General features: G+C 37.6%; 1 protein-coding gene across 9 annotated transcripts in view; it reads right to left on the reverse strand.

Moving 5' to 3' along the window:
* The window catches only part of TFPI (tissue factor pathway inhibitor), a 57,970-nt gene that overhangs the window by 5,869 nt on the left and 39,425 nt on the right, over positions 1-12,676 (reverse strand). For 8 of the 9 annotated variants that reach the window (XR_010783962.1, XR_010783963.1, XM_066553977.1 and 5 more), the window contains 5 exons: positions 11,182-11,382; positions 5,844-5,882; positions 2,360-2,548; positions 1,130-1,288; positions 558-653 (listed from right to left, as the gene is read on the reverse strand). Coding sequence is in view for 7 of the 9 variants with exons in the window: in XM_066553977.1 (XP_066410074.1) it covers positions 558-653; positions 1,130-1,288; positions 2,360-2,548; positions 5,844-5,882; positions 11,182-11,382 (684 nt within the window). In the remaining 2 variants the exon portion in view is untranslated. The remainder of the gene's footprint in view (positions 1-557; positions 654-1,129; positions 1,289-2,359; positions 2,549-5,843; positions 5,883-11,181; positions 11,383-12,676) is intronic. The other variant, XM_066553976.1, reaches the window with a different exon arrangement.

The following is a 12,676-nucleotide window of genomic DNA, read 5'->3' on the forward strand; positions in this document are numbered from 1 at the left end:
ATTACAGTACATAGTGCAAAAATACCTTGGAGAGACATTTTAAATTAATGAAATTACAATTAATTACATTAATGAAAGCATTTAAAATTAATTCATACCCACTGTGATTATACTCAACCCAAAAATGAGTTTAATATGGTCACAGTGAAAATACAAACATTTTGCTATTAAATATATTACACTATGCTACGTTGTAAAATCCAAATGTTGTTCTTTTTTAATAGATGAAGGGAATTGAAATCAATTCCTTATGATTAATTTAGACTGAAAGAATTATGCAGCACTGCTTTTGCTCTTTTTTTTTTGCTCTGTATTAATCAGGCCTTTGGGAAGTGCACACTTTTTAAAGAGAGTGGTCAGTCTTCCACTTGCTGATATTTATGAAAGATCCATAAGTTGTAGCACATTCTTTTGCTTTGGCTTTCTCTGCTTATCAAATATTTTGGCAAAGATCAAAACCCATTCTTTAGTCTCAGGTATGTCAGAAAATGGGTTGAAATGGAAATGCAATCCATATAAAAGACTGAGAGATAAGAACTGCAAAAGCTAATTCTTACCAAAAAAGATGGGGAACTGGTTGGGCTCCTCCTCCTTTGGGGAACTACTGTTCAGGGTGTTGGACTTCTCATTTGGAGCAGCTGGCAGTGCATTACCTAAAAGAAAAAATAGAGACAGTGGGTGTGAAAGATTCAAGGGTGGGATATGTAGACACATCCAAGCTCTGTAAATCAGCTGTGATTGGTACCTGCTGGCCCTGCTCAAACCCACTGCTGATGCCAGTTGCCAAGCAACATCTCTAAGGCCCAAAGGCTCAGGAAAGTCAGGCTGCTGAAACAACTCTGCAATGAGTTCCTTTTTCTTCCTTAATTTTACTGACATAAAATTTAGATTGTACACAGCTTGGTAAGGTTATTTTTTTATTGCCAGCAGACATTCTAACCTTCGCAATTGTAAGCCTTTTGCAAAATAAGTATTGCTGGTAAGAAAGTGGCTCTGAAGCTACTTTTAATGTCAAAGACTTCCCTGTGCTCAGGTATTTCCAGTGACATACAAATAAATGGGGAAAAACCAGTGCACAAACCAAGGAGCAACAAAGGGTTGATTATAAACAGCAGAAGCAAATTCTTACCAAAAATCCCAGGAGTCTGGCTGGGTGCTTCTGTTGGGGAACTGCTGTTCACAGTGCTGGGATGCTCTTCTGCTGGGGAACTGCTGTTCACAGTGCTGGGATGCTCTTCTGCTGGGGAACTGCTGTTCACAGTGCTGGGATGCTCTTCAGCTGTAACAGCTGGCAATAAATTTGTTAAATTTAAAAAAAATAGTGAAAACTGCTAAGAAAAAACAAACAAAAATTGGTATCGATTCAATATATCAAAAAATAAAAAGCTTTAATCTATTTAGACCACAGCAACCCTCTCTTCTTGGGTGTTCATGCAAATTTACATGAAGGTGTTATTTTAGACTAAAGTCATGAAAAAGATTATTCTGCACCTTTTAGTCAGAAGGTACAAGTGGAATCACAGCCCAGGAAGAAATGCTTCAGCAAAAGGAGGGAAACTGCACATGGCTCTAAATTTATAATTAAAAAAAATCTTTAGAAAGAAGCAGAGTGGGTCTTTTCTACTCTAAGTGTGAATAAGCTTGAGTTCCCCTTGCCAAAATGACAGCTTATGAAATAGTGCTGGAAAAAGGCCCACTAGACACAAGCAAGATAAAAAGGTCTGGAGGCTCTCTCGGTGGGAAAATGTGTTCACATTATGAATAAAATGAGGCACTTGGTGAAGGGAGAGGAGCTCTGAACGTCTCTGTATGTCCTGATGTAGAGCAACTTGTTGGAATGAGCAGGATAAGGAAGAAAATGACTGGTCTGTGGTCAGTCTGAGTGGCTTTGGTAGCCTAAGCTGCACAGTCATTCCCAAGGGACACACAGGTGTTCCAGGAATCTTGGTTGCAAGCTAGCAATACATAGTGAGTTAAAAATCCCTACATGGGCACCTCTTGTCATTACAAGACTTGGTTTGAAAGGAGTATATGCAGACCTATGGGTTAAAAACATACAGAAGTGTTTTATGGTATTATAAAGCCAAATAAATGGCAGATTTTAGGTTAGCTGCCATGAGAAAAGTTAAAATGTAGGAGTCATGTAACATTCCTTAAATAGTACCTACCAATTTTTTACTCCATACTTTAAATTTTGGTACTTTCATTTAAAAATATGTATAATTACTGTAAATTTCATGTATAAATTACTGCCACCTCAGGGCACCCTGAATTGCCTTTTTTCCATGCAAAATACCTTCAAAACACACCGGTTTTTATACAAGTGTAAAACGAAGAGCGAGTAAAACCATCAACTCACAGTTGTCTTGGCAGGTATTCTGGCACTCCTCCAAACTCCTGAAGTTGTTCTGGTTTCCCAGGCACCCACCATACTTGAATGCCTCACACAATTTTGTCTCTTTGTTGTAGAAGTACCTGGTAAAATACCCTCGGCAGACCCCGGGCTCTTGGGCGTGGAAGCAGAAGTCAGGCTGTCCTAGAAACAATGCTAAATGATGAACAGAGTGGGGGAAGAAAGAAACTGAAATGCATCCCAAGACAACAGCAGATCTGGAGGAAGTTTGCTAAATAAACCTGTGACCTTGGGCTAAAGGCCAACTGTAAAATAACTACTGCTTTTTTGTGCTGTTTTTCTTCTAGATTTAATTATAATCATATTTAATTGAATAATTATATGAATAAACAGTTAAATACATTAAATATTATAATAATTAGTAAATAAAATTATAAATATTATTAAATATAATTATTAGATACATTATATCATAATATATTATTTAGTTATAGTAAATATTTAATTTATTTTATTCTTTATTTAATTATTTATATTTACACTGGAACATTATAGAGGTATTTATTGCTCTGTTCAAGTAGCCACTAAACTACATCTTGAGTCCTTAAAAATTCCAAAACATAGAGGCTCTAAGTTAAAAATTAGTTTTTATTCTGATTTTCAAGAAGACCTGAACATCAACTGGATCACTTGCACCTAAGTACACATCCTTGTTATTTATGTTTCCCTCAATGTTAAGACAAAGCAATTCTCAAATAGAAGAAAAAAGGAAGGAGTTTTAAAATAGAACAGAAAAAATATCTAGCAGTGCAGTTTTTCTAGGGCAGTTTATCCTTGTAAAAGGATACAGGAAACAGGGAGACAGAGCAGCTATACTACATAATTTCAGTCCTACCTCTGAGTTTGCAATCAGTAACTACAATATCAACCAAGGACAAGTTAACAAATAAATATTGCATAATTTGACTGAATATCACAGCATGATATCACATCCTTTGGCAGGGAAGAAAAAAACAGCCATATGACAATCCCCAGAAGTCAACTCCTCACCATATTAATTTTTTTTTAAATAGTACGCTTAAAATCATGGTAACAATACAGAAATATATGTGGAGGAATTCTCAGATTCTTGCTAACAGATATTTAGAATTATGATTCTTGTCTGAGCTGACTTGCTGAGAAAAGTCTACTTAACCATCATATAAGAAAAACCTAGCAGGTGTAACATATAAATGCCTTCCTTAGCTGTGAAAATTCACAAAATATTGAGACTAAAATGGTGTGCAGCTAGCTGTCATCAATATATATATATGTGAAACAATTACTTTGAAATTCCTAACATTTTAGAAGTAGGTTATCAACTTGCAAAGAAGTTAATCCTGTAACACCTATTTTAGGTAGGTACATATTCAAATTCATTGCTAGAACAAGATGATTATTAAAGGCTATTGATGCACATGTTGAATTTATACAAAATATTATAATAGCTCATAACAAGTGTTTTTCTAAGAATTGGCAATATAGTGCATTTCAATTTTTATAATACTTAATGAACAGAAAAAAATAATTTTCAGAGATCACATGCAAAATTCAATCACTAAAATATTCTTGAATAAAGCAACCAAATCAACTGTTTATAGCATTCCTGAATGGCTTAATTTTGATTCTTCATTACAAATTTCATTCTCTGACAGTGAGTGTAATCCACATTCAGGTGCTTCACCTCTCTCACTATGCAAAGGGAGCACCTGTTGATGTGCACAAATTCAGAAAGCTAAGCCCACACAGAGAAATAAATTTGAGAAATATGTGGGAAATTTGAGAAATATGTGGGAAACACAAGGCCTGTGCTGTGCTTTCATCTGGAAACAGAGGTGAGGCAGGTGCCCAGACAGGGAGCGGCAGGGCTCCACCAGGTGTACCTGTTCCATCTCCTAGGAGCTCACAGACAACAGGAGCCACAGAAAAAATTCTCACATCAAACATTGCACAATACCATAAAATAACACAAAGGGATTATTAGATAGATATTAACTGAAAAAGGAAGGCAGGTAAAAATAAGGGTGTGCAAAGTAGGCTGCAGGATTATGACAGAGTCTTAAAAACAGATGTCTTTAATTTAGAATAGTCTTATATTAAAATGATTCTTGCAGGTTCTTGCAAATGAAATTAAGTCCAAATTAGCTGAGTTCATGGCTAACTTTTATAGCTACTTTTGAAGAGAGAGTTCATGAAGGCAATATAATCCTAACCACACAAACCAGTACTGTACTGCTAAATGCCACATCTTTCTCTAAAGGCTCAATATTCAAAACTACATTAGTGGAAGCAACAGTGCATGTGCAATAATGCTGATGACAGCCATGGGCTGAATTTTACAGGATATGTTCTGGTTTGTCATTAAAAGCAGGGAATTAGGGTCAGCCCTTAAAGGCAGTAGTGCCAAAGTCTGCAGCATGTGTGGAAAATCAACCCTAGTAGCTTCCACATATAATCACAATTTTAAAAAATGCATTAAGAAGAGAAAATACAGTAGAAAACAGGAAAAGAAAACCGTCATCTCATATGAAAATATTCCAAATACCATTCTGTAAAGATAGGTGACTTGATTATAGTCTATTTCAAAATGTATGTGCAAATGTTTGCATTTCTGCAAGTTGCTAGCACACCCATTCAGGAAGTGCTGAGTGGAAGGAGGGATGAAGGAAAGGAAGCACAAAAAGAGGAGCTGACTTGTGACAAAGTGTACTCAAGTCTGTGTTTTTGGACCTCTGGCTGCCCACAGTGGGCCCCATCCAGGTGAGTCTCCAATGTGCAAAGGGGAAGGGTAGGGTTAAGTCTTCACAAGCTCTACTCAGTGTTAAAGTGAAATATTCTTGTTAGGAACATCAGTTTTCTCAACAGACCAACAGTGTTCCAGTAAGGGACTCCCAATACTTTAGCACTGGCTATTTTGGAGGTCTGGGATATCAGGAATTTAAAGTTCTGTTAAAAGTCTGTCCCTCCAGGAATGGGAAACTTGCTCCCCTGTTTGATTTGCAATTAGGACATCTGCCCTAACCTCTGGTAGCTCCTCCACAGACAATGCTTAAAGAGTTCTGTTTCAGACCAATTTTTTTCCCACTTTTCTAAAAGTAAAGAGGCATTAGTACAAAGCATTTAGCTTGTTCTCAAAATACATGATAAGAGCTCCCCGTCGTGGCTAATTATACCATGCTTGAATGTCTGCTAAATTTCTCTTTTTACAGAAAAAAAGAGAAATTATGTATTTATTTTGTGAAGGAGAGATTGCGGCTACCATCTTCAGTGACCACAACTGTCCTCAAATTCTTTGATGAAGACAGAAGAAGATTCAGCCTAAGAACTCATTTTAAACTGACATTGCTTTTTTTGTTAGAAGATAAATTACGTATTGTTCTGAGCTAACAAAAGAAGAAAATACATTCCTTATTGTGTAGAGAATCTTAAATTATGATGTAAATATAATTACCTTTCTTATTTTTTGCTAATGCCATCTTCTGAGGAAATTCTGCAAGATAAATAAAAATAAAAGTAGTTAGCAAAAGCATACATGTTAAGTCTCACCTGTGATATCAGTGTGTTTTGCAGTGACACTGAGCAATGAGAAGCAAGAAAACAGAATTTCTTCCTTTTCCTTTTTCTCTTTATTCAGGAAGTAGCACAAAAGCTCATTGTAGTGAACGGAAGTATTATTTTCCTTGTATAGGAGGACCTGCTGTATTGGAAACTTGACAATATAGCAAGTACTGAAATCAAATTATGCCAATTTAGAATTGAAAAGGGAAATTACCCCTCTTACTACTGGATCCAGGATCCTGCATCATGCAATCTCACTCCTCAAAAGAGGAGTAATTAATTAGCAGACTAACAACCCAACTGCTGTAGCTACTAATACTGCTCATAGCTGTGGAGCTGGCTGAGGGAGACAGCAGGACTTCCCTCATCCCACCCAATTCCCTCTGCTCTGCCATCTAGGGCCTGAGTGAAGCTTTCCTCCTCCAGTTAATGATATTAATTAACTGCAACTGGCCAAGTGTCCCCAGGTATCCCAGGGGGCTGGAGATGAAAACTTGGTCTGCATGGTTCTCTCCGTGCACGATCTGCAGCAAAGTTGTTATTGTCATTTTTAATGCAGGAGCCTGGGTTTTATCAGCTCAAGAAATTGGGTATCTTAATTCAACCCCAAATTCCTTTTTAGAGATTGAAAACAAACCTTCTCCTTGTAGGAGACTGTCTAATCATAAAACTGCAAAGGAGTCCAAGGGCAGAGCAGACTGTACAATGTCTGAGAAAGGCGAACAATATTTTGACAGCTGAGAGAAAGGTGGCCAGCAGCTTCTGGACTCTGCCTTAGTCACCTTATTTGCATTGCTTCATAATTCTTGTTTTGTACTTTACTGCCCTTTTGTATCATAATTCTATCCTAGTTTTCTCTGGAAACGTGCTGATGTTATATTTTCAAAGCAGATCTATTGGGTAGAAATTCTGTCATGACACATTTTTCCTTCCACCTCTGGGACAATGCAGCTGTTACCCTTTAAAAAATATTAAAGGCATGGCACGCACTTCAGAGTGATGTAGCATTTCTTTGAACAGGTTTCCAGTTTTTCCTATTAGTAGGAGGCTTGGCCCTCAGCATTTAAACCCATGACCTAAACGCGGACACGCACGTCAGGCCATTCCACTAATCTCACTCAGCTGTCCCCTTCGGGGCAAAATCAGCAATCATACTTTGGCATGTGATCTCCACTCTTCTGGCAGAGAAAGGGAAAATTTCATTGTGACTTGATACAGGCCTAGAATATCTTAATCTTAGTACCATGTCAGCACTGTTTTTGCTTCTGGTTTCAGTCAAAAATCCAAATCCACATCTGAGTTGGTTTTTTTTTTTGTAAACAAAGTGTATTCTTTAGTAGATCCACTCTAAATAATAGACATTAGAATTGCCATTGTGACCAGAAGCATTTATCAGAGCAGGTATTTTCCAATAATAGTAAGCTTAAGTAGCGTAAAATTTATATTCATGGCCTTGAAAATTAAGGTCTTAGTGTGAGTGATGACATTTGGGACTATACTCATATCCAGAAAATAATAGAGCCTATAGTCAAATTCCCCTTAGAAAGTACGTTTTCATTCCCTGAAGTTGTGAGTACTGGGCACAAGAAACAAAAAATACAGCTGATTTCTAGGAAGTTTGATTCAGAAGTACTCATCTTGAATCTGAGCATTGTCTTGGAGAGCCTTCGAGTGGCCAGAACACAGCTGGGCTCTCTCAACTCTGTTGTACTGACATCAATCAGTTCTGCCTGGTGGCTTATTGATTCCAAACTGTTAACAAGTTATCCTGATCTGGTAAGTCCCTCATGCTGGCTCATTTATTCGTGTATTTGTGCTGAATATTGAAAATCAAAAACTTTGATTGCATTAATTCTTTTGAATTTCTACATACTTTAGGTAGCTGCTCTTGAGGTTATTTTTATCAATACTGGTCTTCACATTCTTCAAAGTGATTGTTTAGTATTTCAGATTTTTCTTTATTTCTAAGCACTTTTGTGACACTAATACACTCTCTTCAGACTCATTTCTACAGTCACTAAATAGTGATCTCCTACAGAAATAAATACTGGAAATGTAAGTAAGATGAATACAATTATATACTACAATACTGCACAGACCGAGTTAGAGTTAACAAAAATTCACAGAATTATACAGGGTTTTGCTGCATTGTGTTAGCAAAAGGGATTAATTTAAGGGTTTGCTTTGCTTTATGCCTGATGGTCTGCAGCACACTGTAGCTAACACCAAATCATTTTATCTGCTCTTATCCATTCAGAGAATACAGAGATCGTGAGCCTTTGTTTCTCCTCTACCTCCAAGCAGATCCAGCTCTTGGAGAGTCTTGTATCACTGTTACTCATTCACAGAAAAGTGTTCATGGGCTGAGTACCAAGATGGAGACACTAAGCCAGTTCTCATTTTAAAAAACTTTCAGTTTTATACTATAGAGTTATGCCAAATATATGCCAGTACAGGATTTGGTCTAGAAGATCTGTTCCAGATGCAACATGTGTGTCAGAATCAAAGTAACACTGGGTCCCTTCCAACTCAGCTTATTCTCCGAAAACAGCAGCATCAGATGGAAGAAATAATGTGATAAATCTTCACTCATGACACCTGATTATGACTTTTGGACACTTAATTCCAAATTCTGCATCTATCAGCCCAGCCTTTTCTTTTTATTCTTCTGTATTAGCCTTTAAACTGAAATTGAGGTCATTAGCCCAGCCTTTTCCTTTTTATTCCTTTGTCCTAGCCTTTAAGCTGAAATTGAGGCCAAACAGTCCAAATTTCCTGTGACAGGAAGTGCCAAGTTTTGGTTGAGATTCTGACAGGTGCAAATAACCCCACTGCAAGCATGGTAAAGATGCTGTGGGTCCTGCTGAAACCCCAAACCAAATACTAGCTGGAAACCACCAAGAGCCAGCCTGGTGTCAAAGAGCAGCTAATTCACATCCAAGACTCCAGGTCTTTCTGAAACTGAGTGCTATTCAAGGAAACAATAATTTTCAATTTTTTATCTTGAAAAACTTTACTTTTTAAATTTGGTGGAGTCATAACTAGAAACAGATTCATGATCTGTAATGAATTCCTTCTTTCTTTGATTTTCTGCCCAGAAATGAGATCTGCTCCCATACAATAGTCTGTAAGGAAGATTTTAAAGCCTATGACTTGAATTCTATCTTACTTTGGTATTTTTTTTAAACTTGGGTATGATGAATCAAAGGCACAAATAGTATATTTTGGAGAAGCTTTTATCCTTGCCAATTGCTAAAATACCAAATACAGGTAAGTGAGCACCAAAATAGTAATCTGCACTACTGGAAGTATCTGAAACTTCAACATAAATAGAAATTCATTAGGTTCTTTCCCTTTCCAGCCACTTCAGGAAGATTCTGCTTAAGATCCATTTCAGATCTTAGGACAGAGGTTCCTGAAATTTGTGTGTGCTTGAATGTAGGGCAAAATGTTTTTCTTCATGTCATCCTTTTTTCTTTTTTTTTTACTTGAAATGCTGGATTATGTTATTTAGTAACTAAAGAATTGTGATTTCCACATACCTCTTTCTGGATGGGATGCCATTCTAAGAATTAATATTATTTTACTATAATCACCACTGTGTTTACCCATGTATTGCACCTGAAAACAGAGCAAGGCTGTGACTGATCCTTCCTACTTCTTCCCTGGAGCACCTCTGGTCTCTGAGGCTTATTAGTAGGATCTATCCAAAAACCATCAAAAGCTAAGTTTCCAATTAATCCTTAGAGTAAAATGTACTGGAAAATTTTCATCCCCTTAAAAAATGGAGTAAGATTTTTGACTGCCCCTGTTCTTAGTGAAACTCTGTAGTGTTTTGTTTTGGGTTTTTTTTTTTTTCATTCTGATAGAGAGAGCTTTATAAGCATACAGTTGTTTAAAAGCAAAACTTAACTGAAGAGAAATTATGGTGGCACCAGCAGATCAGAAAAATACATCTGAAAGGTAAACAATATCTTGAGTTAATACGTGGTGAGTTAATAAAATGTGTGAAGTCTCCTCTTGGGAAAGACCAAAGGCGTCGAGGCCAGGGATGCTTTCAAGGTATATGGAAATGGCTCACTAACATTTGTAGATTGATAAAATTAGAGGCATTAAAACTAACAAACATTCTTGAAATACTACTTTGGGTAATGTGCAACCAGCTCCAGCCATTATTGTAACACTGCAGTGGGAGACAGATACTTACTTTGAGATTTCGAAATAAATTTAGCAAGAAGATGCAGAGTAATTTTGATCAGGAAATACAAATGTGTAAAAAGCAGACAATGCAACAGATTTAAAGCCTGATCTAAACACTATGTAGACACAAATTCTGGAAGGGATGGAAAAATAGCTAAGAGACATTTACGTTTGTTGCCAGACAAAACCTGAAGCTATAAATTACTTTGTCACATATGGCAATCAGCTTTGGTCAGAAAACCCAAATAGGAGCTTCTGAAATCAATTTTCTAATCCAAAATTTCTCGGAGGTATTTTTTGTAACCCATAAGAACTTGCTGTGCTTGCAAGTGGCCTATGCTAATCCTAGAAGATACAAGTCTTCTAATTTTCATCCATTTGTGTGAGGAATGTGTACAATGCTGAAAACCTTTATTACAAGGTTGAATTTTAATAGCAAAACCAGCATTCGCAAAGCCCTTGGTGCACATTGTGCTGTGTATCATATGTTAGATCTCATTTTCTTTTTTTCCAATGATTAACTGAGGAGGATTCAATGAAACAAAGTTAAAAATTGGCCATAACTAGCATTTTTAATGAGAATTATCTACTACTGTAGTAGTAATTATGCTGAAACAGAGAAGATGGCCAAAATTGTGGACAACTTCTATCAGCTTCTCAAGTAAAGGACAAACCTGGGTTAGACATTCCAAAAGCAATAAAGAACCTGTTTGCTACCCACCAGCTTAGCCCAGCCTCAGAATCAATTTCTCTTAAGAACTCATCCAAAACAGGGCTCTAGCTAGAAAATAAGATTCCTTGCCTTGGTGTTTCTATTCCAGAGGTACACTACAAGACCTACCTGTCTTTCCACACCATGTAAAATAATTCAGATGACTACAACCTACTTGGGAACATAATTAGAAGAATCGTATTTCTGTCATAATAGGAATTGAAGAGAGCTTCTACTTCCCAATTTGAAGTGGTTTGTGAATGAGAAATAACAGCTACAAATGAAGGCTTGGTAGGAGGGTGAGAGAATGGGTACTGGCCTTTTGGCACACACTTCTCCTGGCATTCCTCCAGTGTCAGGAAGTTGTTCTCATTGCCATGGCATCCACCATACTCAAACACCTCACACTTGCGGCTCTTGATGCTGAAGAAATATCGGATGTGGATGGCTTTGCATGGGCCTTCGTCTGCTTTCATGGCACAGAAGGAGTGCACCAGCTTCAGTGGTGGCAAACCAGCACCTGGAGCACCGAGGAGAAGCAGAAGAGCTGAGTTAGTTTGCTGCACACTGCAGGGTGTTACTCCCAGATGGGGTTTCTTGTGTGTTCTTCCAGAGAGGCACTGCAGAGCTCCCAGCACACTGAACAGATGTAAAAAGAAAAACATCATCTGCATTGGAACACAGATTCCATTCGATCAATTCAAATGTGTGGCTTCAATTTTCCACCAAAACAGCTCACAGTATAAACTTCAACTCCTCATCACAAACCTCTAAACAGTTATGGAGTGTGGCTGAGTCACAGGAGCTGGGGTGCAACGCCGAATAACAAAAACACACAAAGACACAAAGACCACCAGGGCAGAAAGGTTTCCTTGGGCTCTCTTCCGTGCACTGCTCCCAGAGAACTTGGCTCGTAAAGGAGCTGCCAGGGAACAGTGTGGGATGGCCAGAGGCCTGCAGAGGGCATCCCTCTCCTGTCAGATGGCACTTCACAGGGACACAAACCCTGCTGGCACCACTGACCGGCACCAGACTCCTTTTCCTTTCATCTCACTGTTCTTGCATTACAGCTTTCAACAGCAAACAGCTAGAAAGTCAAGGCAAAACAAGACTGAACGCTTTCAAATTGTGTCATTTCTGTCTTTCAATATATATTAGGTCAGGAAGTGTTCCATATAAATTTTCATAGGCATTGTGAAGAACACTACCAAAGTTTCACCCTGTCAATGTCTATAAAGAAATTCTGACCAACAATCCAGTTCCTGATACTGTTCCCTTACAAATATATGGTTTACTTTTTTTTTCTCTTTTTGTTTTCCAAGGCAGTATTTTACCCTAGAGGGTTCTGAAAGCTCTGTAGAACTTGTGGGCATGCCATAGGAGCCAGAAGAACAGATCTAAAGTTTTTCATTCATTCATCCTACAGCTAATTAGAACATTGATGTCTCAGAACTTGCATGCAAACATGCAAAACATCTGTGCTCTTTGCAGTGGCCCAGGAAGGAGACAAAAGAAAAAAGAAGAGAAGAGTTTACATGATCACATAATCATTACAGACTCCTACTCTTACTAGTTTAAATTTCCAGTTTTAATTAAAAGAATCCACGAAAATCAGTCTTTATGACATGGTTAAAAGGGACCTTGTGTACTTACTACCCACCTGCTCTGTGGATATCTAATTTTAGCATCTAAAATTGACCTTATTATACAATTCTTGAATTAAATTCTAGGAGCTGAGATAAATCCTCAGAAGTACTGAGGTCCATGGAAGTTTACTTATTTTATTACATTTGATAACTATCCAACTTATAGAA

This window comes from Molothrus aeneus, chromosome 7 (genome assembly GCF_037042795.1).
Source record: "Molothrus aeneus isolate 106 chromosome 7, BPBGC_Maene_1.0, whole genome shotgun sequence".
Classification (NCBI taxonomy): domain Eukaryota; kingdom Metazoa; phylum Chordata; class Aves; order Passeriformes; family Icteridae; genus Molothrus; species Molothrus aeneus.